The 19354-nt window shown below is 36.5% G+C and overlaps 1 protein-coding gene across 3 annotated transcripts in view; it reads right to left on the minus strand.

The window, feature by feature from the left end:
• Nucleotides 1–12533: 12533 nt before the first annotated feature.
• LOC129247654 (uncharacterized) overlaps nucleotides 12534–19354 on the minus strand; it is a 91818-nt gene continuing 84997 nt past the window's right edge. For all 3 annotated transcript variants that reach the window (XM_054886876.1, XM_054886877.1, XM_054886878.1), the window contains exons 4-6: nucleotides 19023–19154; nucleotides 18541–18853; nucleotides 12534–13956 (exon numbers count right to left, since the gene is read on the minus strand). In XM_054886876.1, coding sequence (XP_054742851.1) covers nucleotides 13754–13956; nucleotides 18541–18853; nucleotides 19023–19154 — 648 coding nt within the window. In that variant the 3' untranslated portion in view covers nucleotides 12534–13753. The remainder of the gene's footprint in view (nucleotides 13957–18540; nucleotides 18854–19022; nucleotides 19155–19354) is intronic.

A 19354-nucleotide genomic window follows, 5' to 3' on the forward strand; every position in this document is an offset into this window, starting at 1 on the left:
GTTGCATGAGAATATTTAATACATAAAAAAAATTACCATTGGCGCGTACAATTCTGTTAGGTGTGTGGCTGAAGACCTCCTATTCGTGGTGTGCGTCTTGATGTTATTCCACAAATGGAGGGACTCTGTAAGCCAATTCCGAACGGCGGTTTATTTTTATGAGGAGGTTTTGATGGCAGAAACACACTCGGAGGTTTGCCATTGCCTGCTGATATTAGCGAAAACTTTCACTTCATTTTGGTGTTTCATGCACGGAGATTCGTACGCCGAATTCACACACCAATTTATTCGGTTACAGCGGGCGCCGTAGTTAAATTAAGTGCGAACTTATATACCTATGGCTTGCATTAAATAGCCATAGCGCATGGACTTATTGCCAAGTTTTGATAATTTACTTGTTTCTCATTCAATTTTAATATTTTTTTGTGAAAATATAATTCATTCTCATATATTATAAAAACCGTCCATATAAATCCGCTTTCAAACTTTGGACAAATTAAAAAAAAAATTCAACAATTTTTTCCCATAATTTCAACAATTTTTTGTTTGTTTTTTTTTCAAACTGAATTTTTAGATAAATTTTGAGTATGCAGTTTTATAACCTTTTGAATTTGGGCGTAATAAAATGTCAATTTTAAGTGGCTCAAAAATTGCGCTGATTTAAAAAAAAATTTTCTTTTGCTGGCGTTCGATCGCATTTTCCCCATACAACGAATGCTCGAATTATTGTCCATAAATCCTAGTGCTATAGTTATTTATCACAGTGTATATATGCACTTATACATGCCAGATTATGCTGGGCTAGGGATAAGATAATTCGTCTACGCTATTACACTGGATCTCTATGCCAATTATCACTTCTCTGGGCATAAAAATTACACCGAAGCTGTGCTCCACACCATACAACACAGGACATCTACATCAATAGAAGTTGATGGATAGCAAAAGACTGTAAGGATGACAGCGAATACGAAGTACAGTTAGTAACAGAAGTAAGTATACACCGGACACGTTTTCAATTTCCCCCCAAGCGATTCTTTCAAACAACCTAAGTTATAACCAAATTGTGTTTTATTTACATGAATGAAATACAAAAATCATATTTGTTCCAAATAATGACACAATTTTAAAAAGGAACAAAATTATAGCTTTTTATATTAAACTTTATAAAAATTCATGTCTCAAAAGTAAGTATACAGTTCATCCCATTATTAATTTCTGAAATCAAAAACATAATTAAAATCAAATCCTAGGATTTGGTAGGATAACCATTAGACTTTACAATCGCTTTAAGTCGTGATGACATTGAAGCCACCAAGTTTTCAGTTACAGCTGTGGTATTTTATTCCATTCCTCTTGAAAGAAGTTTTTCAGTTGTTCCTTATTTCTAATGGGATGTTAACGTATTTGCCGCTTTAAATGTTCCCATAAATGTTCGATTGGGTTAGTATCCGGCGAATGTGGCGGAGTTTTCAGCTGTTTTCGCACATTGTATAACAGCCACTCTCGTACAATGTTGGATGTGTGCTTGAGGTCATTATCCTGCTGTAAGATAAACGTTCCTCCAAGGCCCAATTTTGTAGCGCTTTCTTTTAAAATATTTTTCAAAATATTTAAATAACCATATCGGTCCATAATATTTTCCATAAATACCAAGTTTTGATTCAATTCCGCGTTAACTTTTCTCCAAACTTTTTCACGGCCATCAGATCCGTAGATACTGAACTTACACTCATCAGAAAATATGACTTGGTTCCAAAACGTTTGGTCATATTTTTCATGAACTTTCACGAATGAAATCCGTTTACTCCGATTGACACTACTCACGAAAGGCTTTTTCCTAACATTGCGCCCATTATAACCAGCTCTACACAAAACCCGGCGAATAGTTTGGATGCTAAATTGTTTTCCAGTCTCATTTTCAACTTCAGATTTCAATTTGGGGCAATTATTTTGGGGTTTGTCCTGATTTTCCGTACGACTAAGCTTTTTTCTCCGGGGCTTAAGAGTGGCGGACGCCCACAACGCTCATTATTAGTGATGCTTCCCGCACTTTTATATTTATTCACAATATTTTGAACTGTAGCAAAACTCCTATCTATCAAACGACCGATTTCTCGCAATGTTTTATGTTCCTTGTTATATTTTATAATCAGTTTTTTTAAATCATCAGAAAGCTCTTTTCCTCTTGGTACCATTACTAAAAATGTCGCAAAAATTAATACAAAACGTACTTCTCTAAATTTTTATATTCACTTTGATTATTTCCTTTTAATAGTTTTAACTTTTTTAATCAATGCGTAAAAATAATAGTTATGCTAACTGAACAATCGTTTGCTGTATACTAACTTTTGTGACATAAATTTCGCTAGCATCAAAGACAAAGCAAAGCGTGGATAACGGTACCTAAAATTTACAGCCAAATTAAGGCGCATATTAAAGCTTATCCCAGTATACAATTACCATGTGTAAAATATTTTGATTACATATAAGGTTGTCAAAAAAGTCTTGCGGTATTTTTATTGAATTTTCAATTGTTCATAAAATTGGTTATAATAATGCGATTTAAGTCAAATATGCGCCGTTTTGTTCGATGACGAGTTCCCAACGAGATGCCAACTTCATAATACCCCTCTTATAGAAGCTCGCTTCCCTATTGTCAAAAAACTCGGAGAGCCAATTTTCACAGGACTCTCTTGTGGACAACTTCCGACTACCAAGCTCGTTCGCCATGGACAGAAATAGGTGGTAATCACTTGGTGCGAGATCCAGACTATACGGTGGATGCAAAAGAACCTCCCATCCGAGCTCCTGGAGCTTCTGGAGCGTCACCAAAGATGTGTGTGGCCTGGCGTTGTCCTGATGGAAGACAATTTGGCCTCTGTTGATCAAAGATGACCTCTTCTGCATGAGTGCTGCATTCAAGCGGTCCAGTTGTTGGCAGTACAGGTCCGAATTGAGCGTTTGGCCATAGGGGAGCAGCTCATAGTGGATGATTCCCTGCCAATCCCACCAAACACACAGAAGAACCTTCCTGGCTGTCAATCCAGGCTTGGCCACCGTCTGGGCAGCTTCACCGCTTTTCGACCATGACCGTTTGCGCTTCACGTATTCGTAAGTGACCCACTTTTCATCGCCAGTCACCATCCGCTTCAAAAAAGGGTCGATTTTGTTGCGATTCAGAAGCGATTCGCATGCATCCATACGGGCAAAAATGTTTTTTTGCGTCAAGTCGTGTGGCACCCATACACGAGCTTCTTTTTGAATCCAAGCTTATTCAAATGGTTTATAACGGTTTGATGACTCATGCCAAGCTCTTGGCCGATGCTACGGCTTCTACTATGCCGGTCTCTTTCGATAAATTCAGCGATTTTATCGCAATTTTCGACGACAGGCCTTCGGGACCGTGACGCATCTTCGATCACCTCTGCACCAGAACGAAAACGTTGAAACCATCGTTGTGCGGTGGAAATGGAAACTGTATCGGGTCCATAAACTGCACAAACTCCATGTTTGCGACGCTATAACTCACGAACGACTAAAAGCAAACAACAATTAATCAAACACGTGTTAGCACGTGAAAAGAGCTTTCCAAAAAGCTCTAGCGTGAACCGATGCGACGAATACAACTGGAACTACGCGCTTGCAAAGACAAGCTTACGGAAATACCGCAAGACTTTTTGGCCAACATTATATTTGAAGTCTGACCCTCAGAAAATATTAAGTCTGTTCCTGTAAAAGTGATTCAGTAACTTGATCTCCGAGAATTCGCTCTCAAAGACAAAAATATCAAAAAAAAGTGGATGAACGCAAAACCACTAACAATTCGCAAGTTTTACGCACAGATTAAATTCTTGGTTGGGGAAAATCCCAAAAATGTAACATTTTTTCAGTTGAGCTACCTTGCAATAATTAAAAAAAAGCCAATAAAATGCAAAATAACGAGCTTGTCATCAGAAGATTTTATTTTGGCCAGAAGAATTTTATCCATTTCCTCATCGCTGTCAGATGAGGAACATTCCATTAGCAATTGTGTTGTTGTGGCAATCACAGTTTTCTTCTTACATATTTTCCTTGCTGCCTATTGCCAAATTAGTTAATAACCAAGAAGTACAATCCTAAGACAGGAAGGATACCTTCAATGCTTTCGATTTGTATTACGGAAACTGCAGCTAGGGGGCCTGGAGGCTGTGGTTCAGAAGTGCATACTTCCATATCATTGGCGGATTCCTATTTAATATAATTTATGACTTCAGATTAACTTTATAAATTTTATCTCAAATATATTTACTTACATTCTCCATTTTAATCACCATTTTGATTTAAATATAGAACTTCGATTCAATTTGAAAATTTCATTTCTTTACATTTTTACTTTTACTTTGTGATCAGCTGTTTTTCTCACTTGCAAATTCTTGCATGTAGAAATTTATCCACTAACAACTTACAACTTCACCTCAAAATGAAGTGTAATTCTGCTCTCTCACTTTCCCCTACTTTGAAAGATTTTTGTATACATGAAGAACACCAAAACTTTTGTTAGAAATTATTTGCTTCACGAACACACTTATTAATAAGTAGTTCGCCTTTTAACTACATAGATAAACTTTTAAATTGGTAGTCAAGCGACTACAAAGGTCCTAATTTTTAATGAGTAGTACTTGAGTTCGTCACAACTAAGAGAGTACACTTGAGTAACGCAAACACAAAAGAAATGAGACGATGGAAAACTTACTTAAACTCTATGTACTTCTAGTATAGGATAATATAGGTAATACTCGTGGCAAAGAATCGGCCAGCAAACGTAGCGTGGAAGGGAGGGCACGCTTGCAAGGTAACGAAATACAAAGTCAAGTCTAATTGCAGAGCATTTTATGCCTGTGTGCCTAGCATTTGGCTGCCAACAACCTGGGCTGCTGTGAAAACAATAAAGGTTAAGGTAAGAAGTCTGGTGAGATGGACTGCGCTAAGAAAGCCGACATATAAAAAACCTATGGAAAGTGTTCGCGGGGTGTACATGCCGTGAGACTCGGAATTCCTTCGAGCCATTTTTGCGTCAGCTTTATGGAGGATGAGGTGGAATCATCTCAGCACCTCCCTCGCGGGACTAAAATTCAAGCATCTTGATTTTCACTTCATTTCTGCGCCTGCTGATATAGCAGGTCTTGAAAACAAAAATCTGATGAACTTCATCTGCAGCATAAAGAGGTTAACACAACCGCAGACTAGTCACCGTTCGTCCCTTTCGACCTTTTTTCCTTCACCTCTTTCTCCCCTCTTGCAATGGTATCACAAAGGATGAACCAAACCTCTTCGTCCAAGTGAGCCCACTCTCTGGGTAACCATCACTACCTAACCTAACGGGCTCCACACAAACAAGGAAAATTTTTGCAATTATTAAGTTTTTTTTTTGAAATTTTGCTAAAGTCAAGTCAAAACATGATGTATTAATGCTGTGTTTTTATTTTCGCAAAATAAAGCAATTTACTAGCAAAAAATCATTTTTTTGGTCCTCTGACTACCCCTGACCCCTAATCTTCTAAGCTGACGGGTAACAAGCTGTCTCGCAAGAGTTCGGGTTAAAAAAAAATAATTAGCTGCTTGCTACCATTTTCCTCCATCCCCTTGCATCACACTTCGCTACACCAAGCTGCATACTTTTCCTCCCCGTCTATTTCAAATTTGATGCGCGCGCAGATTTTGATATTAGTGTTTTATTAAAAAATAAGCAAAACTACGATTATAACAAGATGATTTTCTGTTCCATGCTTAGCCATTATTATTCTTATTTTTTTTTTGTTTTGTTTTTTCTTTATTTTAGGTTGATTTCTAGTATTCTTCGTGTGTCTTTTTAATCGCTTTATTCTCTTTTTTTTCAAACGCCACAAAATCATTGCAATCGGCTAGCATTTCATTGTATTCATGATTTATCTTTATTATTCATGGTTCAATGTTTTATTTTATTTTATATTTATATGTTTTTGTTGCAGTGTTTTTTTCGTTCATTTCTATTTTTATTCTCTTGTAATTGTTTCAAGTTACATTTGTTCTTCTAATATCAAATATTATAACTACCGGCTGCAGGATAATTTCCAAAAAAAATATATTTTTTTATGTTGTTCATTCTGGGATGTACACATTTAGTAATGGTTTTACAGTTTGAGTTTCTGGTTTTAAATTGATTTTACTTTATTTCTTAACGTTCGCTTAATTACTGCATATGATTTTTTTATCAATGATTTCACTTCTCTAGTGAATTTGTATGTGCCAACATTCTCTTCGAATTCCTTCGTTTCTAAGCCTACATTTTTTTGCCAACCCTAAACTCGCTTAAGCATACGACACCTTGACATACATACTTATTTTTGTAGTACCTATATTTGTTGCTGTTGAGGGTTTTGTTGAACGTCTTCACAAATTTGCTTTTCGTTTTGAAAATTTTGAATACAAATTAAATGTAAAGATAGCACTGTGACAAAAAAATTGATTGGATTGAAATGTCAAAGTTCGAGTCGTTGAGTACTCGACGAAGCCATGTCCTCCAAAGGTCATTTGTAATTAAGTTTATAACGAAATTGCTTAATAATAATTATAGAATAAAGAATTTGGTTTTTTTTATTCTATTTTTTTTTGCTTTAAAACTTCGTTGGATCAAGATTTTATTTTCAATTTTATATTAAAAAAAAAAAATTTAGAAATCTATTCTACATAAGTATAAAATAGAAATATACTGAACTAAAAGATTTTTTAACTTATTAATATCAAGACATTTTTTTTTTTTAATATTTCATACATTTTTAAATATTAATTTAATTTCTTTTTAATTTAAATTCTTTCAAAATCAAATATTAATTTAATTAACATACCCAGGTAAAGTTTTCAATTGACTAATGAACCAAAGATATTCAATAAAAAAAATTAAGCAAAGTTATCAAATCAAGTTAAATACTAAGTTTTCATTGCAAGATTTAAGCAAATTAAAATTTTATTAAATAAAAAAAAATCAAAGACTTTGAAATCAATGAATTGATAGCGTTTGCAAAAGGTCTTTAAAAACATTTTTTCACAAATATTCAATATTCAAAATGTTGAAAACATCCCACACCAGAAAAAAATTGAACAAATAGTTCGAGAAAAAATAAAAAAAACGAATAGTTTGAAAATTTTTAGCACACAATTTTTAGGTAATTATGTAATAAAAAAATTAATTTAATTTTTTGAAAATTTTTAGCCCACAATTTTTAGGCAAATATGTAAAAAAATATCTAAACACGCATGCGTAACAAAAACTTCTACTATAAATATCTTCTCGGATAGCCAAGCGGCCATCAAATCAATGAATGCGGTTATACTCAGATCGAAGGTTGCACATCAATGCCGGGCAGCCCTAAATGATATTAGTGTCGTATTCAAGGTCAGCCTCATTTGGGTTCCGGGGCACAGAGATATTTAGGGAAACTGTAAAGTTGATGAGCTAGCCAGCGATAAAAATACCATTGGAATACCAATGGCCACAAGTAAACTTATAATAAAAAACAACATTAGCCAAGGGGCCAATAGGTCATGGAGAGATGAAGATGCATGTGTAACAGCTAGGCTACTATGGCCGCAAATAAATAAAAAAAGGACAAATGAATTGCTTAGTCTCTCAAGAGCCAATATCTCGAAGGTCGTGGCTTGTTTAACCGGTCATTGGCTATTTGGCAGGTATTCCTCAAGACTAGGAGTTTTCTGCCATGAATATTGCAGAAGTTGTAGAGATGAGGAAGAGGAAGAAACTCTTGAGCACTTCCTTTGCAATTGCCCAGCCGTAGCTAAGAGCTCAGAGCAGGTTGTCTAGGTAAACACCTTTTCAATTCTCTTACAGAACTGTCTGGCGTGGGGTTGGGATCAATTCTACGCTTCATAAGAGCCACAAAATGGTTCCACGAAGGAAGGTAAATGGGGTTCCCGTGCAGCACAGTGGTATCACAACGGAAATGTAAGATCTAAGTGACCATAACCTAACCTAACCTAACCTATGTAATAAGAAAATTAATTTGATTTTTTTCTTAATTGCAAGCTTCTTTCTGAACTAAAATTTAAAAAATATCTACCATAGCCACAAAAACTAGAAAATTTCTGTTTATTTCAAACTGAAAACAATTCCTGAAGTTAAATTAAAAAAAATATTTGTTATAGCCATAAAAAGAGGATAATTGGTACTGCCCTCTGTTGACAGTTATTTATAAAAATTGTCACAAAAACGAAAATGTCAAAATAAAAATGTTTAAATAAAAAAATCGCCATTCAATCACTTTCAACCAAGGCGAATATATTAAAGGTATATATATATAATTGGCGCGTACACCCTTTTTGGCTGTTTGGCCGAGCTCCTCCTCCTATTTGTGGTGTGCGTCTTGATGTTGTTCCACAAATGGAGGGACCTACAGTTTCAAGCCGACTCCGAACGGCAGATATTTTTAAGAGGAACTTTTTCATGGCAGAAGTACACTCGGTGGTTTGCCATTGCCTGCCGAGGGGCAACCGCTGTTAGAAAAATGTTTTTCTTAATTTTGGTGTTTTCACCGAGATTCGAGCCGACGTTCTCTCTGTGAATTCCGAATGGTAGTCACGCATATATTAAAGGTGGTATTGGTAAATCAGCTGATTTATGTTTTTTCTTTCGCCGTATCCATGTGGCTGTCAGCACAGCGTGAAAAAAGGCGAATTCATTATTTGTTTGCTACTTTGCCAATACATTTCTTTGACCATCAAACGTACAAAATATTGTTGTTGGTTTAGCGCCACCACCTTTAATGAATGCGCCTTGCTTTCAACTGACAATAAAAATATGTATTGTATTTATCTTAAAGTTTCGAATTTGAAAAATTTCCAAAAGGTGTGTGAGTAAAAAATAAAATTATGTTATAGACTCTCTAAACAAAAGGTAGGCAAGTGAAATGGTGAAAGTACCACTCCCGGAGTAGCACTAAAGCGCCGTTTTGATATCATTAGGAGACCTCCAACAGGCAGATATCTACAACAAGCCACAGCTGTTGATGTAAAGAAAATTTATGGGATTTAGGTTGGAGCACCGCCCCAGGCTGTCGAAGAAAATAGCACCCAGTGACCTCAATCGTCTAGCTGTCAAACCCGGACATTTACAGAGAACGTGCTCAATAGTCTCCTTCTCTGAAAGGACCCCACGGCTTCTCCAATGGGGGTTAAATGCTAAACCTAGTTTTTCCGCGTGTGAACCGATTGTCCAATGACCGGTAAACACAGCTGCGAGTTGGGAAATTAAATGGTGAGGAGTCCAAAAGACTTTCTGAGTCCTCCGTGTATTGTATTGGGATCAAAGGGTTTTCAAAATAGTACATGAAGAAATGGAGCTCCATCTTTTCTCTGCGCTTTCCTGAGAAATCAATTGTGCAATTCCACTTTAACCACAGTCAGGGGGTTTGCGTTGTCTGGATAGGAGACCTCTGAGACCAATTCAGTCGACCCCTTACAGGCAAGCTCATTTCATTTCCCTCTATGTTCCTATGTCCTGGAACCCAGATCAGAGAAATGATACCTGCACAACCAAAGGATTTGAACTGCTCTTTGCAGGAGTCGACTCTAAACGAAAAGTGAATAGTTTTTTATGAGTACTCATTTAAAAAAATGTTGACAAATTTTAAAAGTGAAAATGTTCAAAAAAAAATCTATAAACAATTTAGCATACATTTTAACAAAAATTTAGTGAAAACAAAAAAGTTCGTAATTTTATTCAACAAATTTCAACTACATAATTGAGAAAAAAAAACCGGAAATTGTATTTTGAAAATAAAATTATTATAATTAAAAAATTCAAACAGTTTGGGCATAACTCATAACTCTGTCGAAACAATGCCTGTAAAAACATAAAAAAAAAAATAAAACATAAAAATTCTAAAAATTTCGACTACAACGAAAAAATGTAGCATACATTCTAAGAAATATTTAATCAAAACCAAAAAAAAACAGTTCGTATTTTTATTCAACAACTTTCAACTAATTCAAGCAAAAGCACCTAAAAGTGTATTTTTAAAATAAAATTATTATAATTAAATAACTAAGTTTTGCCATAACTCATATTTCAAATTAACAAACGTGTGCATTGCTTTGTGATGAGAAGTCTTTCAAAAAGATGCTTAAAAAAAAATTAATAAATAAAAAAAAAAATTCGACTCAAGAAATAACTTTCAATTTATTATTAAAATAGTATTTCATTTTTATTAGTTTTGAAAAAAAAAATTAATAAAAAAAATTCGACTCACGTAATAACTTTCAATTTTTTATTAAAATATTATTTCGTTTTTATTAGTTTTGAAATTTTTTTTTCTTAATTCCAAAATGTTTTCTGTTTTCTAAAATTCACTAAAACAGAAACTAAGCAGGAGAATAAACATTGAAGGACGAGTAGGAAAAGCGAGCTTGTAAGAATATGAGAAAGTATGCATATAAGAAAGCCTTCAAAAGATAGTAGGGTCTTTAGCAGAGCAGGCAAACCTTCTTATTTTGGCGTAAGCGGTCAATAAAGGCCAATTCTTACGTGCGACTCGTGAGTATGGCTGCTGGTACCGGACAAGGGGAACAACTTACTGCTAGTCGCTAGAAGAACTTTATATTACTCAGTTCAACCGATGCGTTAATTGCTATGCTAAATCAACTGCTGATAGACTACAGATTTTCACAAATCGCTTAGCAGTTTTTAGTTCCCCTCTAAGAGGGACTGGAGGAGCGAGAGATAGAGTAAACTTAACGACTCTATTTGCGCTATTGAGCAGTAGCGCGGGGATGGTCATCAATCATTGACTTTTAAGAGCTTACAACCCAACGAGTATAGAGTAATCGTCTTCAAATGGCAGATGTTGCTTATGAGTAGCGGTTTTAGGTCGAAAAATTCAATTGCTGGGAACGGGCCCAAAAAGCTCACTCGATCAAGGCAGCCTATAGTTGCATAAAAAAAAATAGATAGTTTTAAATCTACAAACCGCACATATGTACATACATACATTTTTTATATCTATGATTATGCAAACTTCCCTGGCAAAAATTATTGTTTCTAAAAATAGGTCAGTTCATGAAGCAAATAATTTATAACAAAAGTTACAAATGGTCAAGTTTTGGAGTTCTTGTATCCAAAATACTTGTAAAGTAGGGGAAAGCGAGAGAGCAAAATGACACTTAATTTTGAGGGGAAGTTGCAAGCGTTTACTGGACAAATTTCTACATGCAAAAATTTGAAAGCGAGAAAAACAGCTGATCGCAAAGTAAAAGTAAAAACGAATTAAAATTTGCGAATTGAATTAAAGTTCTAAATTTAAATAAAAATGGTGATTAAAATGGAGAATGTAAGTAAATATATTTGAGATAAAATTTATAAAGTTTATTTGATGACATAATTTATATTAAATAGGAAACGGCCAATGCTATGATAGTATGCACTTCTGAAGCACAGTCTCAAGTCACCGTTGCTGCAGCTTCCGTAATACAAATCGAAATCAAAAGAAAGCTTGTACTTCTTGGTTATTAACTAATTTGGCAATAGGCAGCAAGGAAAATATGTATGAAGAAAGCTGTGATTGCCACAACAACACAATGCTAATGGAATGTTCTTGATCCTACAGCGACGAGGAAATGGATCAAATTCTTCTGGACAAAATAAAATCGTGTGATGCTAAGCTCGTTATTTGGCATTTTATTGACTTTTTTTTTAATTATTACAGGTAGCTCACCGAAAAATTTTTAAATTTTGTGATTTTTCCCCATCAATCAGCTTTGAGAGCGAATTCTCGAAAATTAATTTACGGGTAAGTTACTGGATAATTTTTGCATGAATGGATCTGGTATAAGGAAAAGAAAGAAATTGAAATAAAAAAAATAATAATAATAAAACGTTTGAAAGACATGGGCATGATTTTAAAGATCGGAAGATGGGTGCCGCATGAACTGACTGAAAGGCAGCAAGAGAACCGAAAAACCACTTGTGAAATGCTGTTCTCCCGATTCAAAAGGAAGTCTTTTTTGCATCGAATCGTTACGAGTGATGAAAATTGAGTGTATTTCTCCAATCCCAAGCGTAAACGATCGTATGGTCCGCCGGGCCACAAGCCAAAAACAACGGCCAAACCAAATCGCTTTGGCCGCAAGGCAATGCTGTGTGTTTTCTGGGGTCAGCGTAGTATGATTTGGTACGAGCTATTAAAACCAGGTGAAACAGTTGACGGTGCACGCTATCAACGACAATTGGTGGATTTGAACAGCGCTATACACCGAAAACGCCCAGAATATGCCGATCGGCGTCACAAAGTAATTTTTCTTGCTGACAATGCAACGCCACATCGAAGAAGAGCGACCCGGGAATTGGTGGAGACGTACGATTGGGAGCCGCTGGTGCATGCGGCTTACTCACCAGACTTGGCGACTTCCGATTATCATTTGTTTGCATCGTGGGCCACGCACTTTCCGAGCAGCGCTTCAATTCTCACGAAGAAGCCAAAAAATGGCTCGATGATTGGTTTGCGGCCAAAGACGGCCAATTTTTTTGCCCTGAGAGATGGGAAAAATGTGTCGCTAGCGATGGTTATTATTTTGAAGATTAAATTTGTAACCATTTTTTGTTAATAAACGTTTGAAATTGAAAAAAGGCTCATTTCATAGGTATCTACCTGGTAATATTTGAAAATATTTTGTTCAATTAATGAATAAAAAATATTTAACGCAATCAAATGAATACATGGTAACAGAAAAAAAGTACCATCTGCACAGTGCTCTTAACTATTGGGAAAGCATACGAAGAGGTAATTCAGAAAATACACACATACATACTTACATATGTGTGCATTTGAGTTAAATCAGAAATTGCACAATACAACTTTTTATTAGTTACGTAGTTTCTCAACATCTGGGACTCATAAAAATCTGAATCCGCTTCAATATGATTTTTAATCACTACTGGACGCAGTACACTCTACAAAGTGTGCGATTTAGCGAAAGCTGGCACTGCCAACTTCAGCCGCCACACAAATTGGTAATTCGATATTTTTTATGTTCAATTTTCAATTTTTTTTTTATTATTACCTAACATAAATATGTATGTTTGATCGTTACCTATTTTTATTTTGTAATTTTAATTATTCTTTGTCTCCATCCCTACTCTTCTTCTTATTGCAGTGTTTAAATTCATTGAATTCTTAGTGTTTTTTTTCTTTTCTTTGTTTGCTTTTTCTTTTTCGGTAATTTTTCGTTTTACTTTGTTATACACACACATTTAAAACTATTATTATTGTTGCTGTTGTTTGCTTTTTTCACTTCTATTTTACTTTTTATTTTCATTTATTTATTTTTTATTTTTTTGTTCATCTATAAACAATTCGTTACAATTACCAAATGCATTTTGTTTAAATTTTTTATTATAATAGTTTTTGTTTTTGTTTCTTTAGTATTCGTTGCCGAATCAAAATTCAGCTGATTAATTTTTCTCATACCCGCAGATATATATTTTACAATTAATTAATTATTTATTTCTGTTTTTGCTTACTTACTTCTCCCCCTCTCTTTCAATTGTTACTCGTATTATAATAATTATTATGTTTTTTTTTCGAATTTTCATTCAATGACAATGGCTTATTGTGTACGCTTCAGTTTGTTACTTTGTTGTCTTTTTGCAAATTTTTTTTATTATAATAATTTTTTTTTGCAATATATTTTAAATTTATTACATTATTATGAGGAATAAAAACTATCACGCACTAGAATTATCATTGGATCGGGATGTGGATGGACCGGCCCCAATGTCATCGCCTATGACGAATGTGGGGCTCTGGCGGGACGTTGACGCAACTGGTTGATAATGATAGCCTTCACGGTAACGAGTATTTGGTTTCCTGGTTGTTTGGGTGTGACCCAGAGTTGGTCTTTGGTTAATCAATTCATTGGGTCGTTTGGCTGAAAGTAAGCAAATTATTTAATAAAACGTTTGGCATAAAAGAACTCAGCAATAACTTCAAATAAAAATGTGTATATGCTTTCATAATGTCTATACGCTTTCTGACCGAGGTCCGAGGCGGCTGGTTACTGATATACACCAGAGGTAACAAATCGGCAGAGCGAACTCACATCACCCCTTTAAGGCCGCAGGTGGAGAGCCATAACGACCTTTCCAAGGACTCCCAGTCGCACCTAACGTAGTGAAGAGACACTGACCAATACCCCAACGCCCAATATGGAAGTAGACATGGGCTGGATTTTGTCACCTAACTTTCCAACTAACTCTAATAGTGTTGCTGAAGGACAGTTTTAAGTTTGTATTAAGATTCAATGGTGCAAAAACCTTAGAAATGTTGGGAAACTGTTTCGGTATAGATTTATCAAATTGTGTTTTTGTCGGGTGTTTGGCCGAGCTCCTCCTCCTATTTATGGCACGCGGCTTGCTGTTGTTAAAGTTTCAAGCCGACTCAAAACCGTAGATATTTTTTAAGAGAAACTTTTTCATGGCAGAAGTACACTCGGAAGTTTGTCATTGTCTGCCGAGGAGCGACCGCTTTTAGCATTTTTTGTTTCTTCATTTTGGTTTTTCACGGAGATTCGAACCTACGTACTCCGAATTCCGAATGGTAGTCACGCACCAACCCATCCGGCTATGACGGCCGGCATAAAGAAAACGACCGTTTACGAGTGGCATGCAGGTTTCAGAAGGGATCGTGAATACATAAAGAACGACGAACGTACAGGCAGGCTGTCGACATCGAAAAGTGATGAAAACATCAATAAAATGAAAGAAAAGTTGATCAATAAGTGCAAATTAACCATCAAATACCAAGCGGCAGAGGACTTGAATATTGCTTATGGATCCGTTCGGACATTGTAGTTAATTAATTGGGTTTGCCCCACGTTGGTGCAAAGTTGGTCCCAAAGGAGCTGAATTTCATGCAAAAAAGGGACTGCGTTGAAATCGACAAAGACATGATTTTAAAGGCTGAATCCGACCCAACATTAATGAAACATATCATAACTGGCCGCGGCCGCCGTAGCCGAATGGTTTGGTGCGTGATTACCATTCGGAATTCACAGAGAGGTCGTTGGTTCAAATCTCGGTGAAAGCAAAATTAATAAAAACATTTTTCTGATAGCGGTCGCCCCTCGGCAGGCAATGGCAAGCCTCCGAGTGTATTTCTGCCATGAAAAATCTCCTCATAAAAATATCTGCCGTTCGGAGTTGGCTTGAAACTGTAGGTCCCTCCATTTGTGGAACAACATCAAGACGCACACCACAAATAGGAGGAAGAGCTCGGCCAAACACCCAAAAAGAGTGTACGCGCCAATTATTTAATTTATTTTTTATCATAACTGGAGGCGAACCGTGGGTTTATGCATACAACATGCTGTTCAGACATCAGACGAGTGAGTGGAGAGCTCCGAATGAACCAAGGCCAAGAAAATACACGTCGTTTTCGGTCAAAAAAGAAAGCGATGCTCTCCTTTTTTATGGACTACAACGGCATTGTACACCCCGAATTTTTTCGAGAAGTTCAGATAGTCAATAAAGACTATTATTTGGGCGTTATGAGATGTGAAGCAATGCGCCAGTAAAAAAAGGATTTCTAGGAAAACAACGTGGATTTTGCACCATGATAACGCTCCGTCGCACAGTGTCATCATTTTCCGTGAATTTTTAACCAAGAAAGAAACAAATGCCATCCAGCAGCCATCGAATTGTCCTGATATGTGCCCCTGCTATTTTTTCTGTTCGATGGAATCAAAAAACCATTGCGGGGAACGCATTTAGGAAAGGCAATAATGAAAAAATCGAAGTCAGCTCTAATCGATATACCGAAAATAAAGTTCCAGAAATGTGTCGAGAGCGGGATCTAAGGCTGGCATAAGTGCGTTGCAGTTGCTGCTCCCCGTACTTTGAAGGCGATGGTATATTTTTTGAGGAATAAACTCGTATTTTGAATTTTCTGCATATAATCCGGGAACTTATTGATTAAGGTGGTATTTGACACTTGTGAAGTAGACAGCTGTATACAAACAGGCAAACGATGTAGCACGTCAAGGCCAAAATTAAGATTTCCATTACTCAGAAAGACACTCCATCACACTATATAGTAAAAAAAACCAAATTAGATGATTCATTTTGTGCCACCTTGCACTACTTCTTCAATGAGCCTTGATGGACGGACGCCCCGAAATTTTTAATAACTTCTTTATCTTCACAAGCGAGTTTCCTAGGCGACCTCTAAGATATTAAACTAGTGCTGACGGTCTACTACCTGGAAGGTTATAAAAGTTAGTGGTAATAACCCATATTACAGTCAAACGGTCACCCACATAGAGTCCTGTCCATATATGATTTATAAATGCACACCCTCCCTAACATTTGCTTCATAAGCTCAGTGAGAATTGCTTAGTGAAAAACAGCTAAATTGGCACTATGGGGTTCACACAATAGCCCAGTAGTGGTGGAGTAGGAGTTTGTATTTACAAGTATAGAGAATGTAGTTTTCCTGATAAGCTTGGTACTCGTAAGAGATGGGGGGATAGAGCGAAATCAACTAAGAAAAGAACTTTCAGGTGGGCCTCTCATTCCGATGAAAACACAAATTGTTGTTGTTGTTGTAGCAGTTCACTAGGTCCTGCCAGTGCGGAGTAGTAACCGGTCGTCATCATCTAGCGGTAGACTCAGGAAACGTGCCGATTCGACAGGTTGAGTCCAGAGGAAGAGGGGTGTTAGGTGAGTAGGTTTGAGAGAGATAATGTGAATAGGTGATTAGTATCGTGCGGTGTACATCCATATGCCGGACATATATTCAGTACGTTGGGGTAAATGCTCGACAGGTAGGAGTTTAACCTGCTACAATATTCGGACCGTAATTGAGGCAAAAATAGGCGGATTTCACGAAGCAGCTGAAGCTCTTTGTCTATAATGCCTGGTGGTTGGATTCCGATAACGGCATTCGGCGGTCGGGAGTTTAGGAAGGTGGTGAGAGCCTTCCGATTGATGTCGTTTAATGTCTGTCTACACATTTTATGGTCCAGTCGGTTTAATCGTAGAGATGTCTCCTTACTCGCCTAGAAGGTGACTCAGGATTCTTATGGTAGCCCCCAGAAATTGTTTACTGAGTGTGAAGGTGTTGCAGGGGAAACATCAGGAGGCATCGCGTGGCTGTCCTGATAATTGTATTTTGTCAGGTCTGCACTTTATCCTCTAGGAATTATTTAGTACCGGCCGGGCAATTGCTTTAAATTTCGCTAACAATATTTCTTTGCCTTGCCCTCTAGCGATTTGACAATTTTTTTGCAGTTTTGTACCTTAGTGGCAATGGCATTTGTATAAACTGAGAAGGAGAGCAAACAATCGAAGGTGACGCCCAAAAATTTTGGGGTAGTTAAGTGTCAGCATTGGTGTGCCATCGACTTTAACCTTTAGCTCCAATTTGGTCCCCTTCGTCCAGGTGATAATGAGATTCGCCGTGGATTTAGTGAGTGAAAGCTGGAGATTCCTCTTAGTGAAAAAAACGAGATAAACGTACACTTTGGAAAACAAACAATTGCCGGACGCCATTATCAAACAATCGTCAGATTAAGGAGACCAGTGAGTAGCTGGGAGAGCTTCGATATATAGATGTCGAAAAGCAATTGTGAAAGGACCTAACCCTGCGTCGTACCTTGCTTTATCGACTTCTGCCTTGAGATGTGGTGTCGAAAAATGACTGACGATTGCCAACCACAGAGATAATTCGCGAATCACCTCTTCAGTCCCGACGGCAAGGCCGACTGTTGGAAATTATCAAGTAGTTTTTTTACTATAGCAAAATAAAACGTTCCGAACACATTTTTATGAAATTCCGCTAGATATAAAAGTAAACCAGACAACCACGGCCAACAAAATTTACTATTTCGTTTAATATGAGACTGGTTTTCGATATAATTGTATGCGCTGAATACGCTTCTGGGGCCCAAAAGTGCCCATCACATCATGGTTTTGAGAAAAAGTACAAAAAAAGTGCGCGTTAAGTAATCCATCCTTTTCTATTCTGTCATTCTCTTCATATCCTGCTGTATAAAGGGCAGTATATAATCCTAAGAATGAACCTCATTGTGACTGAAAAAAAGTAAAGTTTTTACGAATAAAGTTAGTATTAAAAGTACAGCAGTTATTTTAGTCGCAAGACGCCATCTCCCGAAAGTACATCTGAGCCAGTCACTCAATGCAGGGCGCAGGTACGCTCACTCATGCTAATCCAGAGAGAAATTCTCATCACCAAACTCGCAATTCAAAATCGCCAAGCATGGATGGCAGTTCTTACAAGGCTGTAGTAGAATATCTTCAAATATTTTAAGACTTCTCAGAATTGTAGGATTGGTCACCGTCAGAAATGCGTGCAGCAAGTATTTATACTATTGTTGATAATTAAATATCAGATGCCTACCCTGAATACTGCTCTTCATCTATTCGATGAATTTCTATGTGCTTTAATGGATTTCTCATATTTTGTCATATTTCAACTTAATGCTAAATAACTTTACCAGGTATATAAGGCTTTTGATTATAGGACGACGACGATGATATTCGATTGTATTGTTGTTGTTGTTGTTGCTGTTGCTGATTATTGTGATTTGATTCGCTGTGTGCAGTGCTATTATTTCGATTGTTATGTTGTGTTTGATGGTGTGTATTCGGCACATCAGTACTCTCGATTGGACTCATTGGTGTCATTTCACGATCTTCGATATACATTTCGCTGCCATCATCGGGCACCTGACGATAATATTGCGTCCATGGCCATGAAGCAATACCAGCCAGAATAAACGATTCAATGGCGCAAATGTAACCGATAAACTGGAAGAATAAAATACACCGATTAGTAGTAAAAGATATTTTGTTTTTGTTGGAGATGAGTTATTAAGAGGAGAAAAAGAAGTTGAATGCCTAGAAAGGTAAGTAAAGTGTGCGTCATTGTGAAAAAAACGCATGCACTTTTCTCTAACCCACAGTTATTTCTACGTACCGCTGAAGTAAAAAGTGTATCCTTGGTGTGCTTGTTGACCGCAATGTACTCTTCAGCGTAAAGCACCATATGCATAACCAGCGTCGAGCTCAAAATTAATATCAAACCAATGCTCAGGTACATCCATGTATTCTGCAATAAAATTGTTTCAGTAAGTGAAATTTCTAAGTCTTCATTTAATATCTATTTATTAAATCTTTTTAATAATTCTATTTCGGTTCGTATTATATTATTCCGATTTATTCTACTGTATATTACAAGTGTTTTACTTTTTTATTTTATTTTTGTAAATATTGCATTAAAATGAATTTAGGTTTTATTCTCTTGTTATT

Source organism: Anastrepha obliqua, chromosome 5 (genome assembly GCF_027943255.1).
Source record: "Anastrepha obliqua isolate idAnaObli1 chromosome 5, idAnaObli1_1.0, whole genome shotgun sequence".
Classification (NCBI taxonomy): Eukaryota; Metazoa; Arthropoda; class Insecta; order Diptera; family Tephritidae; genus Anastrepha; species Anastrepha obliqua.